Source organism: Sinocyclocheilus rhinocerous, unplaced genomic scaffold, assembly GCF_001515625.1.
Source record: "Sinocyclocheilus rhinocerous isolate Xijiao unplaced genomic scaffold, SAMN03320098_v1.1 scaffold767, whole genome shotgun sequence".
In the NCBI taxonomy this organism is placed as follows: domain Eukaryota; kingdom Metazoa; phylum Chordata; class Actinopteri; order Cypriniformes; family Cyprinidae; genus Sinocyclocheilus; species Sinocyclocheilus rhinocerous.
In genome coordinates this window covers 1,371,789-1,399,097 of record NW_015633562.1, presented here as the reverse complement: position 1 = coordinate 1,399,097, position 27,309 = coordinate 1,371,789, and the positions used below count along the sequence as shown (strand labels likewise).

Sequence of the window (27,309 nt, the reverse complement as noted above, 5' to 3'; positions counted from 1 at the left end):
TTGTGACTCCAGGCCGTTAAAATTATTAGAGAAATAATGCACTCCTGAAGTGGTTATGTGGCCGCGCCTATTAATGGATCGGTCTTTCTCAGTTCTCAAACAAATTAAGAACTAGGATTTTTATTGACTGAACACAAGCGCTTATTGCGATAGAAAACACTGTAACAGTTTCCACTGATTAAGAAATATTTTTGTTTGCTTGGGTGGTAATATTAGGCCTATTATATTAATAGGGAAGGGGGGGCCCAAAAATTAGTTTTGCCTACGTCACGAAAAGAGGTAAATCCGGCCCTGCACACACACACACACACACACACACACACACACACAAGCATACTCACAGACACGTACACAAACAGGGGCTATGCTAAGGCTGGCTGTTTTATTGAACTCTTTAAAAACCAGACCACACATTGCTCTCCCCTCTCACAAACTCCACATGCTTGCACCCCATAGCCGAGTGTTTCCACATAATCTCATTGATCCTATTTTCTTACACAGTTTGGGCTCCTTTAACGTGTGGGAAACCAGCAGCGAGCTCCGGTGGTTTATTTCATATATCTAATTATGTCTAATTGACTGAATTTTCTCGTATTAGTCTCTCTCTCTCGCGTCTATTGTGATCTCACACTTGTTTCATGTAGCCTCATGCCTGTTTTTAGCAGCTCTTCAGCTTGTTTTAACAGACAGTTCAACAAAATTCCAGATTTCTGAGGAGCAATGTCAAAGGAACTATTAATGCCAACCATGCAACAATATTAGATCTACAACAATATTAAGCAGCACAACTGTTTTCAACATTGATAATAATGAGAAATGTTTCTTGAGTAGCAAATCAGCATAATAGAATGTTTTCTGAAGGATCATGTGACACTGAAGACTGGAGTAATGATGCTGAAAATTCAGCTTTGGCATCTCAGGAATAAATTACATGTTAAAATATATTAAAATAGAAAACAGTATTCATAATATTACTGTTATTATTGTATTTTTTAAATAACAAAAAATGCAGTCTTGTTGAACTTTTTTCAAAGACATAAAAAAAAAATAGTGTATAGCTAGTGTATGTCAGGATATAATCCATAACAGATCATCACTGAAAGCACTTTGTGCATTTTTAGATTTTCAAAAAACTTCATTATGTGCAATTTATTAGCTTGTTTACCCGTGGGGACCTCAATTTAGGCCCCCACCGTGACATGAGTCCCCATGAGTCTGTGTGTATTCAGGCTTAAGTCCCCACCAGAATAGAAAAACAGGTACACACACACACACACACACACAAATTACATCTATACCTTCCTTCTAGTCCATTCCTTCCTGCATGTCACACACACCCACATGCAAACACACATCATCTCCCTCTCCCCCAATTACAAATGAGTCCATTAGTGCGTGTGCAGTACGCGCCCTGTGCTGCCGTCCCATAATGGCAGCTGAGATTTCCATCATGATCATAACGGTTCTCTCGGCTGCCATCAGCACAGATGGAAGGTCTCTCTTTAGAAATGAGCTATCTACCCACCAAAGGGCACATTGCAGGCTTTGTTATTTAGCCCGCTGTGCACGTAATAGTGCGAGTGTGTGCGTAATAACGTGTGTGCAGCTGCACGTGCCAAGTCTGCATCGTGTTTGATAAGCACTGAAAGGTAAATTGGTGATAAAATCACTCTATACTCACGCAAATGATGGTAAGACATCCATATTTTACAGTCACCTCTTATAATGCTGTTACAGTGAATGGATGTCATTAATTTACATAGTCAATTGTGTTTTATATTTTCTTGCTTCATTTGATTCCAAACCAAACTAGAGTGCTGGATTCATTACTGTCTTTGATTAATTAAAAAACATATTGAATGAGAAAGGGAAACTGCGCAGAACTGCAAGGTACTACACATTTATCAGCTTTTTAGCATACAACTGCAATTAAAGAATTGTAAAAAATAAAAACCACAAAAAATTTGCCACAGATTCACTCATAGAAGCATTAATGTGAACAGTCTAATTAGAAGAAGATGTGAGAAATGAGAGTATTCTACTGCTATTTGTCTTGATATGGAAACACAGGATTCTGGGTACTAATTACCTTGTTACAGATAAACACATGCACACACAGCTCTGCTTTCTTCTGTCACAGTAAACGCCTTTATCTTCAAGCGTTTGTTGTCATATGTCTCAGTAGGGGTCTCGTTTGTGCAGAGAGGATATTTTCTCATGATTTACGTTTGCGAGAATATAAAGATGTGCAGAGAACAACTTCTTCAGCTTACAGACCTTTAAAAACTGCCTGAGGCTTTTAAAAGCAGAGGAAGGACAGACTGAAAGGAAGAAAAAGGCATCTTGAAGGACCACAGCATTGAATAATTAAAAGAGATCCAACCACCTCGCCCCACCTTACAACCAGCCGAAACATTACATAAACGTCTTAAAACATTACTTTTGTTTTTAATCTCAAATCTGTTTGACTGACTGAATAGATAAGCCACTGGATATTCTGTTCGTTTTAGGAGTTTTTTTTTTTTTTTTCAAACAGATTATGCAAAAAACACTCCCCCAAAAATGAAAATTCATAATTCACTCACCCTTATGTTGATCTAAACCGGTATGACTTTCTTCTTTGCCTTTCTGTTTTTGTCAGTACAATGAAAGTCAATGGGGTCCAAAACAACACTGGACCCTATTGACTTTCATTCCATGGATTTGTTTTTGTTTTGATTTTCACAGAAAAAGAAATCCATACAGGTTTGGAATGACATAAGTGTGAGCAAATGATGACAACTGTACTACCTTGGGTCCCAATTGATTTTAATGTCTGATTAGCTCTGGAATCTTAAACTACCTCATATCAGTCCTGTTTTTTAGACATTATGTTTACATTAGCCTTTAAATTAAGTGTCTGTACGCTAATGTGACATTGGGTTTAAATAACCTAGAGTGAATCATTAGTTTCTAACTAAAAAAACAACAACAACAAACTAACCATCCTCTGAGGTACATTAATCTTCATTTCTCTCCAGACGGCCACTTAGTATCGGTGATCTGTCCTAAGTCGGAGCTGCCTACACACTCACTTAGAGAGACTGTACACAATCAATGGCTCTTCTGCTCTCTGAGCCTGAGGGACCATTGCTGAGGTGTTTAAATAGGCCCTGATAACAGCAGAAAGACAGTGGAGAGAATACCACAACCATTGCATCATGCTGCTGTCAAGACATCCATACAGAAATGAGCTTCAGTCACAATGCAGGACATCAACAGGGCAGCCTCATTATTCCCAGTCAATACTGGCTGTCAAAAAAAGGTGTAGGGTGTGGATGAATACACACACACACACACGGATGTAAGGCAAAGTCCTTATGGGCATTATATTTACATATTTGCAGCTTGACACACTGGACCCTTAAGCCTAGACAATGGGACTGTTTTAATAAGAGCCGAAATGTCTCCCATGAGGCTTCGGTTGCACATCCAGCTGGGGGATTCCATTTAATTTCCCTCAGGCCGGCGATGTCTTGTACACATAATTGGAGCCTCACGCACAACAGGCCAAGCTCTTTTGTCGATCATCCTCTTGGGGTTAATCAGGACACAGATGGACACGATTTTCCTGACCTGACCTGTTTTTGCAAAGCTGAACACCCTCCAATTATTCTGCTGTAACAAGCGTGTTGGTGAACACTTGGGACGGGAGACTGAGGATGTGTCTACACATGAGTCTGCGTGTCCGGTGTGCTCAGCGTATATGCCGGCACACTTGTCATTAGGGTCATTTTGTTGAAATCCATAGATGCAGAAAATGCTCCGGGGAAACATTACAGCGAGCACAACACTGAAATAATTAACTGCAAGTCTCTACTGACAAACAGGTTTTATTATGCTATATAATTTTTATTTAAGTTTTTAGTGTTTTTTTTTTAGCACATACTGTGTAACATACATTATATTCTGGGAGACCTTAACTAACTCAAAGCCTAATAAAAAAAAATTAATAAATAAAAAAAAACCAATAAAAAAAAAAAAGACACATAAATAGAAGAAAGTAAAATATAAAAAAACTATAACAAAAATAGAACAAAATTAAATAAAGCTATTATTAAAAAAATTAAAACATGAAAATAAAGGCCTATAAAATGAAATTATTAAGTGCAAGTTTTTACTGACAAACAGGTGTTATGTTATCTATTGGCTGCTTTCATTTTTTAGTGACTGAGCACATACCATGTAACATACAGTATATTCTAGGAGATCTTAACTAACTCAAAGCTTAATAAAAAATATGAAGTAAAAATGATTAATAAAATATAAATAAATAGAAAAAATTAAATAGTGAAAATAAAAATAAATAATACAAATACAAATAAATAGAAAAACAAAATAATAAAAATACTAAAATACACATAAATAGAAAAAATAGATGAAAAATAATATAATAAAAGAATATATGAAAATACAATTTGAGTTGAATTACTGAAATAAATGAACTTTTCCACGACATTCTAATTTATTGAGATGCACCTGTATAACAAAATGAATTAAAAAAAAAAAAAAAACTATTATTTAAAAAATAAAATAAAAACATGAAAATAAAGGCATATAAAAATAAAGTGCATAAGCAAAGTAAAAAACAATCTACAGAGAGGTTGTTTTATGGGCTCAATGCAATGAATGCTTCAGTAAAGAAAGAACAGAAAAAAAAATCCATAAACTTTTCTTTTCTGAAGCCAATAACTGCTGTTCAAAATCAAGTTTATGGACATTTGCATCACAAAACCAAAATGCCAATGGACAAGAAAAATGTGATTGCATATGTTTGTATATGAGTCACTGTGCAGTGGCTAATGGTCTGTGTGTAGGTGTGAGGACCTTGACGGACATCCATCATGCATACGGCCTCAGTTTAACCTTGGACTGTCTGGGAACAGCACTCAGCCTGCGGAGGATGCTAAGGTAGAGACAGAGCGAAGGGTGAAGAACAAAGAGACGGACGTGAAATAACATGTTCTACTATTCCATGTTTGAGGAAAAAGTCTGTAAGGAGATGTGGATCTGAACCCAAGGTCTGACCGCATACATTATTTAAACTAGATAACAGTCAACCTGCTATCATTTATATTCATGAGCGCAGATAGCTAGACACAGGTGAGATCCGTCACACACCTACCAGTCTCACATGGAATGGAATATTCTAGAGCATTTTACAAGGTACACGCAGTCACACGTAGAGCTTTCACTAAACTATGTGAGTAGCTCGGTTGGAAATGACATGTAAAAAATATATATAATATGATATGATATAATATAATTATTATATTATATTATATTATATATCCTGATAATTAATTTGCCTGTGTTTACTTGTGAATACTTTGCCACTTTATCATAATTCACAAGGGAATCAATTCAATTCGGTTTCAAGGGCTTGGCAACCTTGTCTGATTCACACAGGTGCATTATTACCTTTTATTGGCTTGCACAAAAGAATGCTGACGTCGAGGGCTCTCGGGAATGTCTGTTAATGGAAAGTGTAAAATATCTCATGCCTTGGGTTGGAAGTCAACATTGAAACTTAAAATCAAAAAGTCACTGAACTATTTTTCCAGGTTAACCTTTCTTTTGTCTGTGATTTTATTGCACACAGCCTCTCCATGCTATTCTGTAAATAACAGTGTTGCTTAGAGGAAAAAAAGCAATTCATACCTTTCAATGAGTGGATTGCTACATAACTAATCAAGAATGATCTTGACCCTTTTTCTATCTCCAAGTGCCTGACTAGATGTATAAAAGTCAGTTTATGAGACAAGAATAAAGGAAGCACCACACCACATGTGATGTAGTGGCAGGGCTACTGTCCATCCTGATCCATAAGAGGTCAGACAGGAGCGTGCAGGGCCAAAAAAAAAAAAAGAGTATTACGTTCGTAGGGCCCCTGCTGCGAGGTTGTGTCCCTAATGGCAAGAGCACACAGCATCAGTCTCAGCCCTGGATACAAACCCCAACCAGTCAACCTCCCACCAAACTGAGCTCTCGTCGGGGACTAAAGAGCCATCAGGGACTCTCATGTGTGTGTGTGTAAGGAATATGGATGCATCAGCAAGGCTCATCATGGCCTAAGGGAAAAGGAAGATGCTGAATCCACACTAACAAGTTGATCGTTGTCCACATGTTAGAGGCGAGCGTTAGCTCCTAGACATACACCATGACAGAATGAGGCTCTGCCTGCTGGGGGAGATGGAGGAAAAAGAGTGTGTAAATGTGTGTGTGAGTGTGATTGTGTTGCAAGTAAGGGTCGGTGGGGGTCATTACTGACTGCCTTGAGGCACTCTGATGCTTCTCTGCTTATGCTCAGCACAAACAATAGCTGCAAGTCACCATATCCACTAGAAAACATGCTCACACACACACACACACACACACACTCACACAAACATACACAAACAAACAAAATGTTGAGTTTTCCATCAAGAATAATGATTGGTGATATAGACAGTAATATTAATACTATACAGACATGATTAACAAAAACTATACATTTATCATATTTTACACGCTAAAAAAAGAATTATAGTCTAGAAAGTAAATAGCAGTGTTATCTTAGTAGCACTGAGATCCTGTTACAGCTTTTATTAATATATTTTATTAATATAATATGTATAATTTCATGAATATATTTTCCTTTTCCCTTTTAATTTTAGTTAGTAGCATCAAAATTGTTATGTTTGTGATTTTTATTAGTTATTGTTCTTTTAGTAAGTTGTCTTTATAGTTTTTCAGTTTTAGTTATTTTAGTACATCAAGTTAAATTAAATTAAAATTCTTAAATAAAATAACTTTCATATTTTAAGATTAAGTTTATATTGTGTTTATATTGCTTATAATAAGTGTATAGTAAATGTTAATTTTATTTCAAGTAAACATTTTTTTATGGTTTTAGTTTTAGTTAAATATAATATCTATAGAAAAAATGTATGATAATAATTGATGATGATAATAATAATAATAATAATAATTTAAAAATAAATGAAATAAATAAAATGAAAATAAAAAGCCTTAATATTTTCTGCATCTATTACTGGCCTAATCAGACTAATTATAATCTGTCTATCAGTGAAATGTTTGAATGAATGAATGAATGAATACATAAATAAATACATACATACATCTTTGTGTGTATTTTTAATTTTTCACACAACATTTTAAATATATATACAATTAATTGTTCATCTTCAAGAAACGACTAAAAACACATCTGTTCCACCTTTATTTGACCCTCTAACTCTAGTACTTTCTATTCTATTTTAATTCTACTTGATCTATATTTATCATCTTTTTTTATTTTATAAAAAAACAAAAACAAAAACAAAAAAACAAACAAACACTAGCTTTCTATTTTTTCTATTCTATCTACTTGTTTTTCTTTGTGTGTGTGTGTGTGTATCTGTGTGTGTGTGTATGTGTGTGTGTATAATATATAGACGCTTTGGATAAAAGCGTCTGCTAAATGACTAAATGTAAATGCAAATGTAAATATATATATATATATATATTTGCTGCAATAAATTCCATTAGTACATCACTAGCCTTCAGTCCCCATATGATGCTGTTCTCAAACACAAAAAGGGTCTATTTTATTGGTGTCAATCAAACAGCAGTGCTCCGCCAGCACAATAAGTGGGCTACACTCTTTCTCCCATAATGCACTTCTACGGCAGACAGGAATGAGAGGGGCGGCCAGGGGTGAGGGGTGGTGTGTAACTGCTGACCTGCACATCCATCAAGCAGCATGTATCACCCTGCTCTGTCTCCCTCTAAATCCTTCTGCTGTCTGGCAAGTCAGAGGGCCTGTAAGGTGGTCACATAATTTTGGCGATAGGCCCCTATAATGAGCACTGCCTGCCCACCCGCCCCCAGGATCCCGGCGATTTGCCTTTAACACACACACGTGATCTGTCTCCCACAGCTCTGGTAATTACAATGCTGACCTTGCCTGGAAATAACAAGGATCAAAATAGCTGGCGACCATAAGAAAGAAATTAAAGAAATAAACACGTCATTAGAAATAACATAAAAGCCGGGACTGTGGCCAAGAGGCTTTGACAGAGACGTGTCAGCGCTGCAGCGGGGTGCCGGGCTTTGTGAGGGACGCCGAGTCTCCCGAGCATCAATCACCCTACCAGCCCGGAGCCCCCCAGTCGGCTCAGGGGAAACGCCGCTGACCTGGCTTGGGAGCATAGAGAGGGAGGGAAAGACGGAGCAAAGGAAGAAAAGCCAGTAAAAATTTTATGCACTCCGCAGAGCGGTCATGTCATACTTGGTTATGGAAAATAATCCCAGATGCTTGCAGTGGCTAAAATGGAGCTGTTTCGTGCATGCCTCCTAATTCTGTCTGACAGCCGTGATGTACGACTACCATTACCGGAAAATATCACTTCAACTAACCCATGATCCGGCTCCACTCAGGGTCACATTACCCACGAGGAACAAATTACACCACTCCCCCCGCCGCCGCTTCCTCCCTCCCCGCGCCTCCAACCCCAAAGTAAATACAAATTTCCTACACGGGCCGGTACAAATGCGAGGTGATACGTTAGCTATGACAACGCTCGGCGGAGTGACGGAGATGATGAAGTACATGACAAATCACGGGCTGACAGGCCACTCTACAGCAATCAGCCTCTGTCCCGGCCTCACGAGCGCCCACTCAAGCCTGTAAACACCCCTCTGCTCGCTCCCCATCCCGTCCTCCCTCCTTTTTTCAGATGCAGGGAGGGCAAAACACATAATCTTTTACCGCTGACAACTCGCTCGCGGAGTTTTATTACCCACCCCGTTTCACCGTGCGGTAGTGTGGCGAGGAGATAAAAAAAAAAGAAAAATGTATATGCCAGTGCTCCGGCTGAGTGATGGAGAAACTAATGCGCCTCTCCTCCTCCTCCAACCGCCTCAGGGTAAACATCGTCAGAAGACGAAAAGAGAAGAGGCAGATGAGGGAAAAAAAACAGAGAATAGGAAGCCGGGCGTTTACGTATATATATATATATATGATCATGGTTTTGCGTCAAGGACTTCACGTTTTCTTAAAAGTGCAGGTCTCAAATGAGAGGCGAGCGAGTGAAATTACAGCACTTCGCTGACGCAGAGCCGCTAATAAATCTGCAACTGCTTTCAAATGGCGTCCTCTGCCCTTGGCCACACACAGATGGGGGGAAGATATGTAGGTAGGAATGAAGGGTCTGCGAAAAGAGCGAGGGGGCGAGGGGTGTTAAAAGAGTTCAGCGATAAAGGTCCTCTTATTTTCCCTTTTAAGGCCTCATCAAGTGCATTAAAACGCAAGAGGACGTTAATTTCGAGCCAAAGGTGGGATGCTTTAAAGGTACTTAAGATTAATCGGTCCATGCTTGTGCAATTTGTCATCTCTATCTACCTCTTAAAGGTAATGGGCTGATAATTGATTAGTACACTGTGACGAAAGGAGTGGGGCCGAGAGCCGTGGGAACCGAGCGAGGCCGGTGGAGTAAATGCTAATGCGCGACACCTGCGCCACTCACCGGTCTCGAGTCCCACGGAGGAGCTCCGGAAGGATAAAAGGAGGAGTGACGACAGTGTTGGACGAGAGAGGACCAGGCCTGTATTTTATTTTGTGTTTTGTGTGCGGCAGTCGTCCGCGAGGGGCTGCCACATTACTTTCATTTTGTGTTTGTTTATTTTATTAAAGTGTTTAAATGTTCGCCGATTCCCGCCTCCTTCTTCCCGTGATTACGAACTTTGTTACATACACATAAAACCTTTTTGCAGCATGCTTTGTGTTCTCAACCGTTTCAGTTGTGTATTTAATGGGTTTTAGCATTAAACATGACGCTTCAAGATAGTAATGCTTATGTTGTGATTTTAAAGTGGTTTAAAATTTAATACACGAGTGTCACAATTTGAGTTGAATTACTGAAATAAATGAACTTTTCCATGACATTCTAATTTATTGAGATGCACCTGTATATCATATCATGTGTGAATTAAAAAATAAAGAAAAATAAAACATAATTATAAATATTATTTCTAGTAAATATCTATCCATCCACCCATAGATCCATGAATAAAAATGTAAAGAAAACATTTAATCAAAATTATAAATATTTTTTCTAGTAAATATAAATATTTTTTCTAGTAAATATCTATCCACCCATCCACGAGTAAAAAAATAAAAAATAAAGAAAACATTTAATGAAAATTATAAATACTATTTCTAGTACAAATTCATCTATATGTGTGAATAAAAATTTACAGAAAATATTTCATGGAAATGTAATTATATTTCTAGTAAATATCGATGTAAACACAAACACACACATATACTTCTCCTTATTGTTTACATGAAAATCAAGCTTTACATTATCAGATTAGTAAAATGAGACAGAGACATGATGCTGGTCATACTTAAACCTGAACCTGCAATGGCTTATTTGTCAAGAGCACATATGTAGCCCACTGCACCATGGAGGGATTCTGAGGGTAGAGAGGCACTAAGCCTGAGCACATGTGCTGATTTATTGCTGGCTAAAGTCGGCACAGATTCACTTGAGCCTCACCGGTCTTTAAACACTCTCAGATGGCGCAGACCTGTTAGTGTTAACTGCGCCATGAAAAGGGGACGTTATTGCAGCTGCAGAACATCAAACAGCCCGTCAGGTGGTGGAATCTCTCACGCTCTCTCTCTGCCAGCCACAGCAGACATAATAATCCCCCTTGAGCGGCTGGTAATGAGAAGACAGGGTCCTACCTGCTCTCTCTAATAACAGACACTTCTTCTGCACACAAATCAGGGCAGGGGGCGGAGGCCTGGGGTTTGGTGGGTGAGCAGGTTGTGGGGAGAGCTGAGAACAAGATCCCTGGCACACCGAGGTAAGGAGAGAGAGAGAGAGAGAGAGAACGAAAGTAACAGGGGCATCCAGGGACCGAAGCGGAGCCAAAAGTCTGGAAGGTGGAGGCCAGCCACAGTTGCCAGGGCCAGCCAAATGCTTTCAGAGCATTCTGGACCCTGTTCGGCCTGCATGCTGCCAATTCATCCAGCAGCAGGAGAGGGAGAGTGAGACGAGAGTGAGCCAGAGAGGGCAGACAGCAGGACTAGGGCCACGTTCCAGTTGGAATAGGCCTGCCCACATGATGAACAGTGTACAGACTGTATCATTTAATAAATCCCGCTCTGCTCCAGCTAACACAAACGAGATGTCAAAAGGCCATTAAACACTCTCACACTTCATGCAACACATTCAAACACACACACACACACACACACACACACACACTTCTTTCCATTAACATTAAACATTCCCTTTTGACAAAGAAAAACAGCTATTTGGTAGCTTCATTAGCATTTACTTTAACATAATTATTTTATAATAAAATTATTAAAACATCATTCCAACAATTATACTAATTAATCAAACCTGAATTTGATGCATCATTATTACAGAGTAAACTAAAGTGAATGAAAGGAATAATTGCGGACATAATTTTTTACAGTAAACCTCCATTTCAAAATATTGTATAACTAATATATATTATTTAAATTATATATTATAATTTATATATTGATTAATTGAATATATATCATAATAGTAAATGTTTAATTTGTAATTAAAATTATAAATTAAATATTTGATTGCACTAAATTTAATTAATAAACTGTTATACTAAGTAATAATACAAATAATAACATAAATAAAATAATATTAATATTATTCTTATTATAAATATTATTATATCTCTTAATAGACTGTAAGAGTTAAGCCTCCATGTTATATATATATATATATATTACTTAGAGGTTTGCCAATTGAACTAGTGATGGAATGTTGACTGTAGCTGTCACAGGAAATACAATTATGACATCACTTCCTGTGGGGCATTTTGATAACCGGGTTAAGAAATATGAACATGTACTGTCATTTAAGGGAAAAATGGGGGGAAGCCTCATTCTTATCATTCTTGCAGTCAGAAAGTGATTTCTCCAGAGTGTCTTTTTTCATTTCCTGATTTGGGCCGGAGGAGAATAAAAAGAGACAGTTTGTCTGTGGATGAATAGAATTGACCCATTAATGTGACAAGTTGTCCTCTCCTACGGCTGCTGAATATATACTGTACTGTAACTGCTATTGCAGAGGAAAGAGCTACTGAATTCATTCCCAGAGAGAAAAGGCATGTGAAAATATCACGGATCTGTCACTTATTGCTAACGCAGCTCAACATGCTCACGGTTTTGTAAACACATTTTAAGAGCTATTGACAGAAAGAGATCCCTCTGAAGTGTTTGCGAATGTGTGTGCGTTTGAAAGAGAGCACTCTTGTTTCTTTGTTTACCTACTAAACCCTTCCATTGTTTTGACACATAATTAATCAAATGCAGAGAGAATGACATGATATTGTGAAAATCATTAGAGGAATAATGAGAAGCAGAAACGCAGCGAGCAAAACAGCGATTAATGTCTTACGCCGCACATCTCTGCCATGCCACAACAAAAGGGCTTTGACTGACATGGCTAATTCGACTCGTCGTCATCAAACCACCACTGGTTTAAAACAACAAATGAGGAACAATCAAAAAGAGTGAACAAAACAACATCTTCGTGTAATCATGCTGATGTTCAGCAGACAGTAAATAAGTGGTGCGATGTGTCTTGTCAAGCTTTTTGTAGCTTGCCTAGTTTGCATCAAACTTAGCCTAGGGCCTAGTGTTAAATTAAATCCAATAGCCTCATTTTGTTATAATTACACTATAAATATGACTGATATAATAATTCAGTTCCACCTAATGTAAATCATCATACCGTATGTCCTGTGGGTTGTACTTTAAATAAATCTGAAGGAATTGTTTCACATTAATATGTGTAAAATGTAACTTGTGAAACTTGTAATGGTTCTTTTCAAATTTCGAACACCATTTAGTCATTCATAATTAATGCAGAGTTAATTAAGGCCTTCTCACAGTCATTAAAAAGATGGTAATTCTAATTAAATAGAAACACACTTTTAAGTAGAGTCTAATAATGGATTCTCATTGATTCAAGTTTGATTAAAAAAATAATAAAGATAATTTTAGAAGTGCTATATGATGTAACATGGTATTAATAACACTAATACTACTGCTGCTACTACTAACTAGCTTTGCATTTCCTGAAGGAAATAACAGTTCTTGGAATTTGTGAAAAGCACTTAAATAAAAATAAATATGTATTTATTTTTTAAATCTGTCAGAGGGAGATTTAAATTAATGAATAAATAAATATATAAATAAATACATACATAATAATTATAATATAATAATAATATAATATTAATATTATTCATTTCCATCAGAAGCTACCAGAGGCAATAGAACAATTGATTTATGCAAGCTAGCATTGATACGATGCAATGTGAGAGCAGACAGTGATCTGCCACCTGAAAACAGCAACGACTACCAGAAACAAACCACACAGCGAGTCAGTGACCTCCAGTGATATAATCGCTGTAGAAACAGGGTTTTGTAGTTGTCTCTGCATATTATGTTGGGATAAGAGAAAGTATTACAAAAAAAATCACACATTTCAACATTAAGAATTCCTAAATGTAAAGTAAAAACAAAAAAACAAAACATAAAATACAGAGATTTCAATACAGTGCTGGTCTTGTAAGCTCTGTAATAATACAAATAATAAGGCACAGTCTTACCTTGTCTTCTTGGCCACTCTCGCTGTCACACTGTAAGACAAAGAAAAAGGAGACATTAGAACAGTGCAGAATCTGCTAGACCTGATGGAGCTGAAACTTTTTTTCTTGCTTTTAAATATAAAGCTATTATGAAGTGGAAATCTGATTTCAGCAGTCTCACACTGCACAGATCATCAGCAGAGTAATAACAGTCTAAGCAGGAAAAGGCTGTTCTTATGTCACTCAGTGGCCAGGCCTCATTACATCTGCTTATTACCACCAGCAGGGTTTTTTTCTCCCCCCGACACCAACTAGAGTACGAGTCCAACTATCTTCACATCTCATAGGCCACAGACGCACTGCAGCTAAATACAGCTTTCACGCCACTGCTTAATCTTCTACTGTACAGAGAGTTTGATTGTTTACAGAAATAACAATCGCACTTTGCTCCTGAAATCAATCCTGAAATCCAGTAAATTGATTACTTTGGTCAAAAATACCAAACACTAAACATCAGTTAAATAACACTAATTATATATATACAGTGGGTACGGAAAGTATTCAGACCCCCTTAAATTTTTCACTCTTTGTTATATTGCAGCCATTTGCTAAAATCATTTAAGTTAATTTTTTTTCCTCATTAATGTACACACAGCACCCCATATTGACAGAAAAACACAGAATTGTTGACATCTTTGCAGATTTATTAAAAAAGAAAAACTGAAAAATGCTCAGTATTTAGTAGAAGCACCCATTTGATCTAATACAGCCATGAGTCTTTTTGGGATTCCGTACCCACTGTATATATATATATATATATATATATATATATATATTCTTTTGGGTTCGGTATCAATGCCAATTCATAAGCTCCTGATTTGATTCTGATTCATGTGAGTATATTTTCAACTTTTGTTGCTAATGTTGTAAATTATACAGGGCAGTTTCAGATTGATACAAAACATATTTTGAACTATTCATTAAAAGAACCAGCAAGTGACATTTGTTTTGATATTTCAAATACATTGGTCTTGTTTAGATTCACCAAAAAGAGGTCATACTGTCACACTGCATGATTTTTATTCAGTAAAAAAAAAAGTTGTTTTTAAAATCAGGCTACACTGGTCAAACTGTATGTTTCTGATACAATAAAAAGAAACCGGTTCATAAGAGTCACTAGTTTTCACAATCAGGCTACATTGGTCATGTTGTTTGTGTTTGATCCACTTAAAATTTGCTCATGAATCAGGCGAAACTGGAAGCTCTGTATGTTTTTGATTCACTAAAAAGAACCAGTTCAAACGAATAATTTGTTATCAGAATTGGGCTACATTGGTCACACTGTATGTTTTTGATTCATTAAAAAGAACCAGTTCATAAGAGTCATTTGTTTTCAGAAGTGGGCTACACTGATCGCACTGTATGTTTTTGATTCACTAAAAAAACACGTGTAATATTACAGACGTTACTCTGAAGGAAAACACAAAACAAAAAACAAATGCAAGACAAAACAACAGAAGGCATTGGTGTCTCCATGCAAAATAAGCCAATGAATAACTGGCAAATAAATGAATAAACATAGCATGATATTAAAATGCTGAATTTAAGCCTTTCTGACCAAATTCAATTTCAAGGTCCACCTAATTCTCTATCTGCTAATTAGCAGCGAGCACACAGATGACTTGGCTGGGGGAGATGCGTTCAGGGTTTGAACTTGGACTCCCTAATGAAGGCCTGCTAGGGGGCGGGGCCTAAGGTCTTCGGGGATAATTACACCCAGCGGAACTAAACCCTGTGGGAGCCCTGAATGATTGACAGTTCTGGGAGCTGTATTCCTGCAAGGACTGGGTGCTAGGGACAGAAAGTGAGAGGACGGGACAGAGCGAGAGAAAGTATCCCGTCTGACCTGATACAGGGCCTGGTGAGCAGCATCCAATTTACAGCCCCAATCCAACGGGATTCGAGACATACGGGGCTCATGCATTATACATAACCAATAAACACACACATACCAGATGTTAATAACCTACTGCTCTTGTGTGTGCTAGCATGGTAATACTGTTAACATTACAGTAAAAATGCTATGAAACAAAATCAGCATCATATTATTGAAGCTTCCTGAATATATCCCCGTCCTGGGCCATAATGGTCGATTTAACATGCACAACTGCATGAAGCCTTCCTAAAGGCCTGGGGCTCTCCCTCATTTGGCCCAGACAGGGTTCGTGAAGAGTTAAAATAATGAGCAAAATGTATTTTTTACAATGTGTTGTGATCCATAAAAACACCGTCGGCATCTCCACTGGCGTGTCAGTGCTCCCCGCGCCCAGCCAGCACTTTGATTGCGGAGATATGAGAGGAACGAAATGACTCGCCTTTGCTTGTGAAGCAAATGGAACGCGCTAATAGAACTCATCGCATTACCAAATGCAAAAGTGCCATAGCTCATTACGTCAGGATAAAAGGATATCATTGTAGATGGTGAGCAGAATTGACTTTCTCCGCTGCGACTTGATGATTTAATCAACTGCTCTCTTTCGCTTCTCATCCGCACGCCTGTCGCTAACACAGGTGCCGCTAAACGACACTCTCTCGGAAGCCAGCAAGTCGAGAAAGGGAAGAAATTGCTGTCATTATTCTCTCTCTCTCCTGCTCCTTCTTTCCAAGAACAGAGGTATGCAAATATCCGTACTGGTGCTGAGAGAAGAAACTGAGAAAGGAGGGGTGGGTCCAGACGGAAATACATTTATAGTGGGAAAGTAAAAGTAACGGAAAGGATAAGATGAGATTTGACAGGTAAAGGCAGGCAGCGTGTTTGTCCTTAACAGGAGAGGCTGCACTTTTCACAAATAAACAAAAAAGGTAAGATCTGTTGCATGTTGTGATTCAAAGCATATTAGAATGCCTGAGTCGTGGCATAATGCTTAGTGCATATGCTTAACATGTTGGGTTGTTGTGCTCATGAGGAAGATGCAGGTTCGAGTCCAGTGACATTTTTCTATCCCTGGCTTTCTCTCCATCATTTCCTTTTCAAAAATAAAATATGATAACTATACAAAAGTACACATTAAAAGTATATTATATTAATATAATACAGTTTTGAATTTTTAAAATAATATAATAATGTATTTAATAGTAATATAATACATTTATAATTGTATCAGTCAACGGTATTTAGCTTCATTATATCAATATTAATATTATATTAATATAATAAAGCTATATTGTTTACTGAAGCATTATAATTACATTATTATAATATAAAATTAATATTATATTATATAGCTTTATTAATAATATAATATAATATGGTTATATTTATTGTTGACTGAAGAAGCACATATCCATTTGATTGAAGTTTGAAGAAAACAACAGTAAATGATTAAAAACAGTTAATAAAAATAAAATAAAACATTTAACATTATTATATAGTAATTTTATTTTATTATAAAATTTGCACATTTTAAAATTTAACATGAATTTCATTATTATTAATAATATATTCATAATATTCATAAACATTTAAATATATATAATTTTTTTATATCCCTGGCTTTCTCTCCATCATTTCAACAGTAAAGGATGCCGACAAGAGTAAATATGAAGAGATTGGCATAATGATGGTCAGTCCAACATATTTAATTCCTCTAAAACACTTGGTATTACAGTCATATTGGATGGATTAACTTGGGAACCCATCTCAGCAATTTCTTGCTTTTTTTCTGGTGTGGTGTTAATTTCAAAGCCAAACACTTCGCCAATTGATCTTGGCTGCAGATCAATATAGCATGTTAAGCTTATTAAAACAGCCAATGGCCTCAGTGGAACAGGAGAGCCATCTGCTTTAGTTAGACACACACTCCTCAGATACAGTGAAGGAGGAAGAGTAAGGAGCTGATTAGGCCTCCGAATGAGACCAACAGTGTTCATGCAGTCTGTACTGCAGCAGTGCAGCATGGGAGCTAAACACATCCTGAAAAACCACATGAAATCAAAAAATATTTGACATATTTTAGAAAAATTGTGAAGCATGAAAACTATGGAATCATGGTTCATTATGCCCCTTTGCTCATATTAACACTAACTCTTTATTTCCTTTCCAAAATATCAATTGGTTTGAAAGCAAATGGCAAAAAGGAAATGCCTTCAATGTTTTGTGGTTTGTCCACTGACTATATGAAATGGGAAAAGCCATTTGGTATGTCGCCAACATCTTGTTACAACATGAAATGTCAACACAGCACTTTTCAAACAATTTCATGGGTTCTTGAAAGTCTGCACTGGAATGGAAGTCTCTGATTTGCTGTTTTTTAAACAACACATCCACAACGACAAACTTCCAAACAGAGCATTTAAATGAAAATATCTATTAGCAAAATAAATTTCAAATATATTAGCAAATACATTTCAAATATATTAGCAAAATACATTTCATTTCTTTCCTATTTGAAGTCAATTCCCATAGGCCTCGTAAGTGCGGCTAACAACAGCAGACAATAAAGAAGGAAAGCAATAGAATTCTGAGCTCGTTTAACTGCATTTTTGCCACTGTCCGAGGCTCTGAGCTTAATAAGACTTCTCAAAAACGAAAACCTCGGAGCCCACATAAAACCTGCAAGACACACTCTAGTGAAGGGCCAACACAATGAAAAATGTGTGGTTTAAATGCAGCACCGCTACGAGCCAAACACAGCAAACACTCCGAAAATATGCTTCAAAAATATGTTCAAAAACAGATCTGTTCTTATTTAGGAGTCGTTGATGTAAAACCGCAGTCAAATGTCAAGTTAGGACGCAAAGTGTTCGACGTTCCATTTCATGGTCTATTTGCCATTGTGTTGTAATTGGCACTGTCAACGAATGCTGAAATTAATTGAGACTGATCTGAGCTAGATTACAGAGGCAGCGGGGGTCCGGAAGGTTGACGATAGGTTGGTACAACTCTCTCTTCTCCCTCCATCCCTCCTCCTCCTCTTCCCTATGCTATTTTCACTCTCTGCCTGTCGCTCTCTCTCTTGCTCTGCCTGTGGGCTATGTTGGGGACAGCTTGAAGAATGGCAACCGTTGCCAGGGTCAGCTCTGACAGTGCCAATTTGATGCGCTGCCACGGAGAGCTGCATGCCCCACCTCCCTCATCCGCCCTCATTCTCTCTCTCAGTCTCCTCCTACCTCCCACAGAAAAAGCTGCACATCCTGATGGTTTTCTGATGCAAACCATGGCGCGGCAAAATGGTTTTTCCCCTCCTGCTGCCTGATTCTCCATCTGCCACTGGGGCTGCGCTGCCACCAGCCGCCTGCCTGTCACAGCGTGCAGTGAAATTAGCCAGGGAGGAGGCACTCGCTAACGCTAATTACGTTTTAATCATTGGAAATGTGTTGGCAAATCAAGGCCTGGAGCTCCCACTCTCTGCTCTGTGAAAGGAGGAGTTTGTGTGTGTGTGCATGTGTTGAGATGGATAGAGGAGGAAAGATGAACAGAGAGGAAGCAAAAACAGGCCCAGCCAGCACTGAGCTAAGAGTCAGATGCTCTGAGGAGAAAATGGCGGCGTGCCTTGTGCTGTCTGCTGAGATTGAGGCTTTGAGAACTGGGCCACAGAGAGGCAAGAAATTTCACCGGAAGCTTTGTGCTGTGAGATTGAAACCACTGCTTCTCCAACTACAGAGCGAGTTATGCCACACTGAGCCGGCTATTGAAGATGCACAAGTACCAAGGTGACATTGTAACAGGTACTGATGTGTGGTTCTCAAGATACTGGGCAGATACTGGGATTCTTCATAAACTGAATTCATAAATGCTGTTTTATCACATTTTTTAGGTAAAACCAATAAGGAGAACATTTTTCTCTCAAGCATTACTTTTAATGCAAACTTGTATTGCTAATATGTGGTCACAAAACTCATCTGAATGTGAAATTATAAGCTTACAGCAAATATACAGGAATGTTGGGACATATGAGTTTGACAGAATGCTATTTTTTGCATGTGACATCATTAATTTTTACTCAGCGTTTCTCAAAGTACTTGTAAAAGTGCTTTGTGTAACAATAAACATCAAGCTTTAATAAAATGCATGATTATTTCCATAGTTAAAATAAAAGTAACAAAATCTTTATTAAATATAAACACTTTTCCACGACATTCTAATTTATTGAGATGCACCTATATATATATTTAAAAAAATATTTAATACAATTAATTTTATATAATTTTATGCAACACCATCCAAAAAATTAATAATAATTAACTGAGAAAAAGACAATGAAAAACAAATCACAATTTTTTTTTTGAAATTGTGAAAAATAAAATGATTTACTTTTTTTTTTTTTTTTATTATATCGCTCTGCAAAAAAAATAAAAAGATTTATTTCCCCCCAAAATAGCATAGTATATGATTTCTCAAATTTGCGTTTCGGTCTTTTTTGGTCCATGGTTTGAGAAAATCTAAGAACCCCTTATCAAACCGACTGCAAGCAGACATCAAAGATAAATCAAAGATCCACACAAAAACACAAGCCAGACGACAACCATTAAAACATTAATCGAGCTAACACAACATTAGAGAACCCAATGCTGCACTACACTATTTATGCATTCAGTGCTTCCGCAATTTTAAGCTCAAATGTCTAAAGCTAAACCTGACAGTGAATAAATGGCAGACTTGGGTGTGACATAAATGACATGACTGCTAATCATCTAGCCCGTGACCCTGTCTCTGCATTCTCCACAAGCCTTTAACATTAAACCCAAGCGAAATCTAAGCTCACTTAGCAGAAAAAACAGAGCAGCGCGCCTGTCAGCCGCAGCAGCAAGGAGAGGAAATGTATCTCGACACCTTTGGCTGGGTTAGGCCATTAAGAGCGCCGGGATCTAGACCTGATGACATTCAGGGACTAATTCACACAGCATCTGCGTGACGCCCAGCTGTCATCCTAAAGAACGGCAGGATGAAGGAGCGGAGGAACAAATGAGAAGGGAAGTGTGACAGCCAGGAGGGCCTAGATACAGGAAAATATCTCCTTCGCCAGTAGACTGTGGCCTGTCCCAGGCAGCTCTCTTCTCTCTCTCTCTCTCTCTCTCTCACCCCTGTCAAAAAGCAGTCATCTGCTGCCTGATCGTACCGTCCCACCCTCTCCCTCAAGCACCTCACCAACATCTGCAGACAATTTCCTCCCCAATATGACACTTTCTCCAGACCATGAGCACTGAATAAGGCCTAACGGACTGAGGAGAGCACAGATACTAAAGCTCTGTTCCAAAACCTAGTGAGCTGCCAACAAAAAGCAACACTTTAAGGCATCATAGGCGCCTCATAACACATAGTGTGCTCTAAAAGGCAGCAAAATGTCCTCTATGGAGAAGGCACAGATTACACAGACACTATTGGAAAAGAGCTGAACTGGATGATGTCATCACTGAATCATCAATGAACTGACCTTAACTGAAAAATTGACTGTTTGTTATTGTCCTCTTGCATTATTGACAAACTATTTTCCTGTTCGACACTGTGAAGCTACTTTGACACAATTAGTATTGTATAAAGCGCTATACAAATAAAGGTTAAAAAAGGCAATCCCATTATGCACTGCAGCGTAAAAAATAAATAAAGTAATTAATTAAAAAAATCCAAGCTAGTGAAATTCTAATTCCATTAAAAATCGATTAAAATCAATTCCGAATTGTTATTTTTGTGACGCAGTTGCTGCCTTTGAAGAGTGCTTCAAATCATCACTTATGAGGTTTCATGACAATTAGGATGCTGTCTTAGAAGACTGCAGTATTGCTTTTTCAATATTTTTACAATAGCACCTGCTTGAAAAACACCCAATCTATGCAGAGAGTGACGAGAAATGCTGGTGCATAAGAAAAAGAGAAGATAAGAAGCTGAATCTCAAGTATCAAGGGCCATTCTTAGACATTCATCAGCCACGCACACTTTGTATGATGCTGTGCCAGCAACAGGAAAGGGTTAGCAGGTACAAGATATGTGTGTGTGTGTTATGCCTATATGCATGTATGTAAATGTGTCTGTGTATCTTGAGGGTACGTCTACCTTTAAAATAACTTGTCAGCTAAGCTGCTCGGGCTGACAGATGTGAGATGGCGCCCTGAGGTGGAGCTTGGCACAGACAGATGGTGCCACAGGGCAACGCGCTTAGCTGATCAACCAAGGGTGGCATTGTCACCCAGCCTGCCAGCCACAAGTGAGACTGGGAGGATGGGGTAAACGCAGTGTGTGTGTTTGTGAAAGAAAAAAGAGTGGGAAGATGAAATCATATGTGCAAATCAGTGCCATAATTTAAGTTCCAAAAAAAGAAAAGTGAGTTGGCCATATTACATTGACATTGAAATTTCTCTGAACAAGGAAAAGTGCTAAATTATAACTTGAAATCTTTTATATAATTATCATCATATATGTTTAAAATGCATTATATATTTTCAAATGTTTGGGGTCAGTAAGATTTTTGTTCTCTTATGCACACCAAGGCATTTATTTGATCAAAAATACAGTAAAAACAGTAATATTGCAAATATATTAGCTACTACAATTTAAAATAGCTGTTTTCTTTTTGAATATATTTTAAAATGCTGAATTTTCAGATTCATTACTCCAGTTACAGTGTCACATGATCCTTCAGAAATCATTCTAATATGCTGATTTGCTGCTCAAGAAATATTTATTATTATTATCAATGTTGAAAACAGTTTTGGTGCTTAATATTTTTGTAGAAACCATTACTTTTTTCAGGATTAGAATAGAAAGTTCAGAAGAACAGCATTTATTTGAAATTGAAATTAACATAAAATTTAAATTGAAAAATAACAAATAACACAAAGACAGACACTTTATCGATTTAATGAATCCTTGCTGAATAAAAGTTCTTTCACAAAAAACAAAAAAAACAAAACACTAGTTTTGACCAGTATTTTCTATATATAAAAATATTTTCATTTCATTCTTTTCAATAATTTCAATTCACAGAAAAGAAAACAGGACTGTCAAGGACAAAAAGTACATTCAATGGGATTTAATCATGAAACATGATTATACATTTCTATGTAAATTGTTCATGAAATCTATTTTGAACATTATTTGTCCTAGGTCATGACTACTTTAAACATCCAAGGTTACTTTTACATTCTTTATATTACATTCTTTACTTCTTTTTTATCCACGGGAAGTTATTGAAAAGGCACATATTTAATGTACTAAATGACACTAACACTAAATGAAATGCTTTTCCGTCCCTAACCACCTCGTTTTCATTCATGTCAAATTAAATATGGTGTCCTCTCTGACTAAGGTTCTTCAAGTATTTCAAGATGCAAGACACTCTTCTCTCCGCGTAATAAACAAACAAACAAGCAAGCAGAGTCAGTGTGTAGTTCACTCCCACAGGCATACAGTGCTGAAGAAGGTTAGGCAGCAAACAGTTGCTGGCTTAATCAAAGATTAATAGAAAGATTTTCAAACAATTAAATACATCAGATTGCATTGTTTGTACCATTATGGCTCCTCCTTGGGGAACAGTCCACTTTGTTTGCATTTTAATTACTGCATGCACAGATGACATTTGCTCTGATGCCAGCTGCCATCTTTGTTATGCTTCTCTTCGTACCCTCTGGAAAAAACGCAGCGAAGCAGAAAACGTGTGGATGAATGTATGCAATTATGATACAACTAAATATCCCGAGAGAATAAAGATCTATATAGGGTAACTGGACAATGCAGAAGCACACAGGTCAAAAACCAAGCTATTTCTTTCATCACTGGGTAAACCCCACCGACAGGCTAGTTTCATTCGTGCCTGTATAGAAATCAGATATGACATGGATGTGCAATATTCTTGCTTTCCTTCATATTCTCTTCATCACGCTCTCTAATTTTCAATCGAACTATAATATCTATTTTTAGCCATTTCTCTGTGTCTACCCCACTTTCTCTCTCTTATTCTCCAGCAGGAACCATGCGTGGCTCTAATCACTTTGCTCCCCACACCAGACGGCACGCTATTAACTCTAGGTCTCTCTGGTGACCCTGCGGGTCGTTGCCCATCACATCAAGTTTTTATTAGGGAATTTTCCTCATCATTAGCCCTGGCCCAGACGCCGACCATTAATATTCATTCTGCTGCACACTTCCATCATCCTCTGTCCCTGTTTTATCACCATCCATCTGAAATGCTGCTGCACACTCACCACCTATCATTAACAGAGCTTCATTCATCCGTTCAGTTGTTTGGGAAGACACACACACATACCTGTAATCTATGCTGTAAAAAAAAAAAAAAAAAGATTTTTCAAAGTTATAAATAAAACAAAGATTATCGAAGTATGTTTAACAATATTTTTTTTTCATGTTTAATTCAACGTGTGACTTCCAATTTCTTTTGTAATTTTCTTTTTCAGTTATAGTACTATATTGTTCCCAGAAGTCCATACATGGCATTTTGTGATCACATTTTGTTTTTCAATATGTCATTAGATAGATAGATAGATAGATGGATAGTAAATTGCTTATTTGCAAAGGTGACCTGATTACATGCAATTCAGGGCGCTGCTGAAAAAACAACAGTACAGTAACTGCTGAACAAAAGCATTAACTAACATGCTGGACCAATGAGCCCCTCAGCTGGAAGAGACACTCCCACCCACACACATACAGAGGTGATGAAACAGTCAGTCTCAAACAGCACCAGCGGTGAACTCTCACTTTGAGACGACTCTTGTTCCAGGGGATGGTGGGGGTGAACAGAGGGCTCTGCTAGCCACAGGCACCTCCAGCAATTAATTGACAACTCCCTGACTAGCTGAGATAAACCCCATGAAGCCTGTGCATTTGTGTGTGCACTAAAGAAGATTCCTCAATGCAGTATCGATATTTAAAACTCAATTTAAATATGTACAATAAATAATTTGCGCTGCCAATAAACACAGCACAGATGTGCTGGATGGAGTGAAACTCTAATATTTGTATTTTCCAAGTGCCGAGCAGCTTTAGTTCTAGTGCCACTTTCATTAGTTATACATTAATTTTTCTAGACATGCTTGATCCAATTGTTATCATACAATCAACATAAACTCTTCTCAACACGCAAACAAGCCTAGATGAATAAACACCAACGGAAACGTCTCACTCTCTACTTGGCGGCCCTGCTGAGCTGCCAAAGATCTACTTTGTAAACAACAAAAATATTTAATTTGAGAGAGTGATGCTGAGCAAAATGAAATTAAAAGGAACTCATGCTAACTGTTAAATTACCCACGGCGCGCTAAATTACATTTGCTTTTCCATCGGAGAGATCAAACGGGCAAACTCCAGCACTCCAGTGCTAATTATTTAGTCTTCACCTCCCTCCCTTCCCAGGAGGCTTAATAAACATACTATTTCGCTCTCTCTCTCTCACACACACACACACATTTTTGAGCACACTTGTTTATTTCTGTTTTTTTGGATAATAATATATTCCCCTACCTCCTTACCCACAATTCCATAAACTCCAGCGTCAAGAGCTGAGACTGAGATTGGGATTGTAATCCTAGTGTACACTGGGGCTTCTTAAAAAAAGCAGGCCGTCTAAAGCAGGATGGGAACTCCCCTGTGGGAGTGTTGCTGTGGCAGCGTCGCCATAGGAGCGAGGGGTGAGTGACACCAATGGCTGTCACTGGGATTAATTAGCATGCTAAGTGGCAGAGGGGAGCACTAGGCAGCGAGTGTGAAGCAGAGCCATCTGACATGCACACACACCCCAGAAGTGTGGATTTTCACCAAAGGTGAAATTTTGCAATCGCACCCCCGAGAAGTGATCTTACACATACACCCCTCTCTGAAAAACAAAATAAAAACAGAAAAGGTGTCTGCCTGATGTGCAGTTAAGAGGGTGAACTAAAAATTATTTCTAATAAGTGGCAGCCAAAAAAACATCAATGCGTATTTCCTACTCTTCCCCCCAAATATTGGTAAATATTTATATCGATAATCAATAATATCAATAATATTTGTCTAAATAAATGCAACTCAACATCAATAATTTTTAATTCTACAAGCAAATTTAGGCAACACAGAATTATAATGTATTAACTTAAATTAATATTCATTTTGAGACGGCTAACTATTACAGTGTTATTCAATTATTTTATTATTTTAAAGACTACAAGGATCATTCATAAAAATTAAAATTCTGTCATTGATTACTCACCCTCGTTCTAAAAGTCTATCATATTTCTCTAAAATATTTTTTAATATATATATATATATTTTTTTTGATAACCACTGTTTTGCTACCAACTTTCTTCAAAATATTTTATTTTATTTTCCACAGAAAGAAAGTAAGTTATGCAGGTTTGAAACGACAAGAGGATGAACAAATGATGAAAGAGTTTCCTGTTTGGGTGAACTATCATTTTAACTTTAAGTGAGCATTAGATGAAAGCAAAAGTAATCTAAAGGTAAAAATGGGGGAAATGAGCATACACAATTAAATATCCAATATTGATTGATACTTGGGGGAAAAAACAAAATTAAATTAATTAATAAATAATTAAAACCTAAATAAATAAATAAATAAAAAACTAATATTGACGGATAACCATTACAGTACAAATTCGTCATGCATTCCTACAAATTTCTAAAATTTTCACTTATATCCAAAATATAATAAAAGTCTTAACATCCTAAAGGGTTCTCAGTCAGATTCTGATTCACAAACTGAACATAGCATAAATTCTAGCACATTCTATTTTCTAGGCATTCTAAAGAGACAGAGTATTCTAAAAAATGGCTTTGTATTCCAAAGCTCAATACAAGTCCGACCCTTCTGATCGTAATCTCTACAATTAGAAGAGGGGTTGTGCCCTCCTGCTTGACCCTGTGCCGTCATCTGACCTCAAAACAGCAGCTGAAAGGCCCGGCCTATTGCACTTTAAAAAAAGAGCGAGCTTCCGCCTAGCACCAGCCCTGAGCAGATAAGCCTAATTAAGAGATGGAAAGATGAGAGCGGTAGAGCAAAGCCCCTGCCAACATCAGTCTCTCTGCTCAGCCCATTAAATCTACAGAGCAGGACGAGGGAAACAAACACAATCAAAGCCCTGTTCCTGTGCGTTTCCTGTCTAGAAATTGGCCGTAGGCATTATCTCAAGCTAGCACCACACGCTCGCACTGGAACCTGATCCAAAAGCTACAAAAGCAAACTTTTGCCCGCGTGCAACACCTGTTTGCGATTAGCGGGATCGACAATGTTCCCTTCCCTTTGGGCTACTTTGTTTGGCTTTAAAGTTCTGTTTCTTAACATGATAACGAAAGATGTAAACATCACAGTAATAATCCCAAAGTGAGTCAAAGATTTGCCGGTGGATGTTGGCTGGGTGGGAAGGAGTCAACCCCGTAAGCCCTTACTGAGTAAAACCACAGTAAGATGAAATGCTCATATCTCTAGACTAACCCCAGGGCTCTTGTTATCATATCGATCTGCCCGACAGGAAGTGGCCTTTAGTCTCTGGGTTTAGTAGCTTAACATGGTGAACCGACAGAGCAGCAAACACTAAAACAGAATCCTGCTTCTTTTTCGTGCACAAGCCAAGCGAAGTCTTGTCTGTCAACGCCACATTTATTAGTCAAATTCTTCTCGA

The 27,309-nt window shown here is 37.6% G+C and overlaps 1 protein-coding gene across 1 annotated transcript in view; it reads right to left on the bottom strand.

Moving 5' to 3' along the window:
• The window catches only part of LOC107744628 (autism susceptibility gene 2 protein-like), a 319,889-nt gene that overhangs the window by 71,219 nt on the left and 221,361 nt on the right, over positions 1-27,309 (bottom strand). Inside the window, exon 4 of the mRNA XM_016558422.1 lies at positions 13,705-13,734. Coding sequence (XP_016413908.1) covers positions 13,705-13,734 — 30 coding nt within the window. The remainder of the gene's footprint in view (positions 1-13,704; positions 13,735-27,309) is intronic.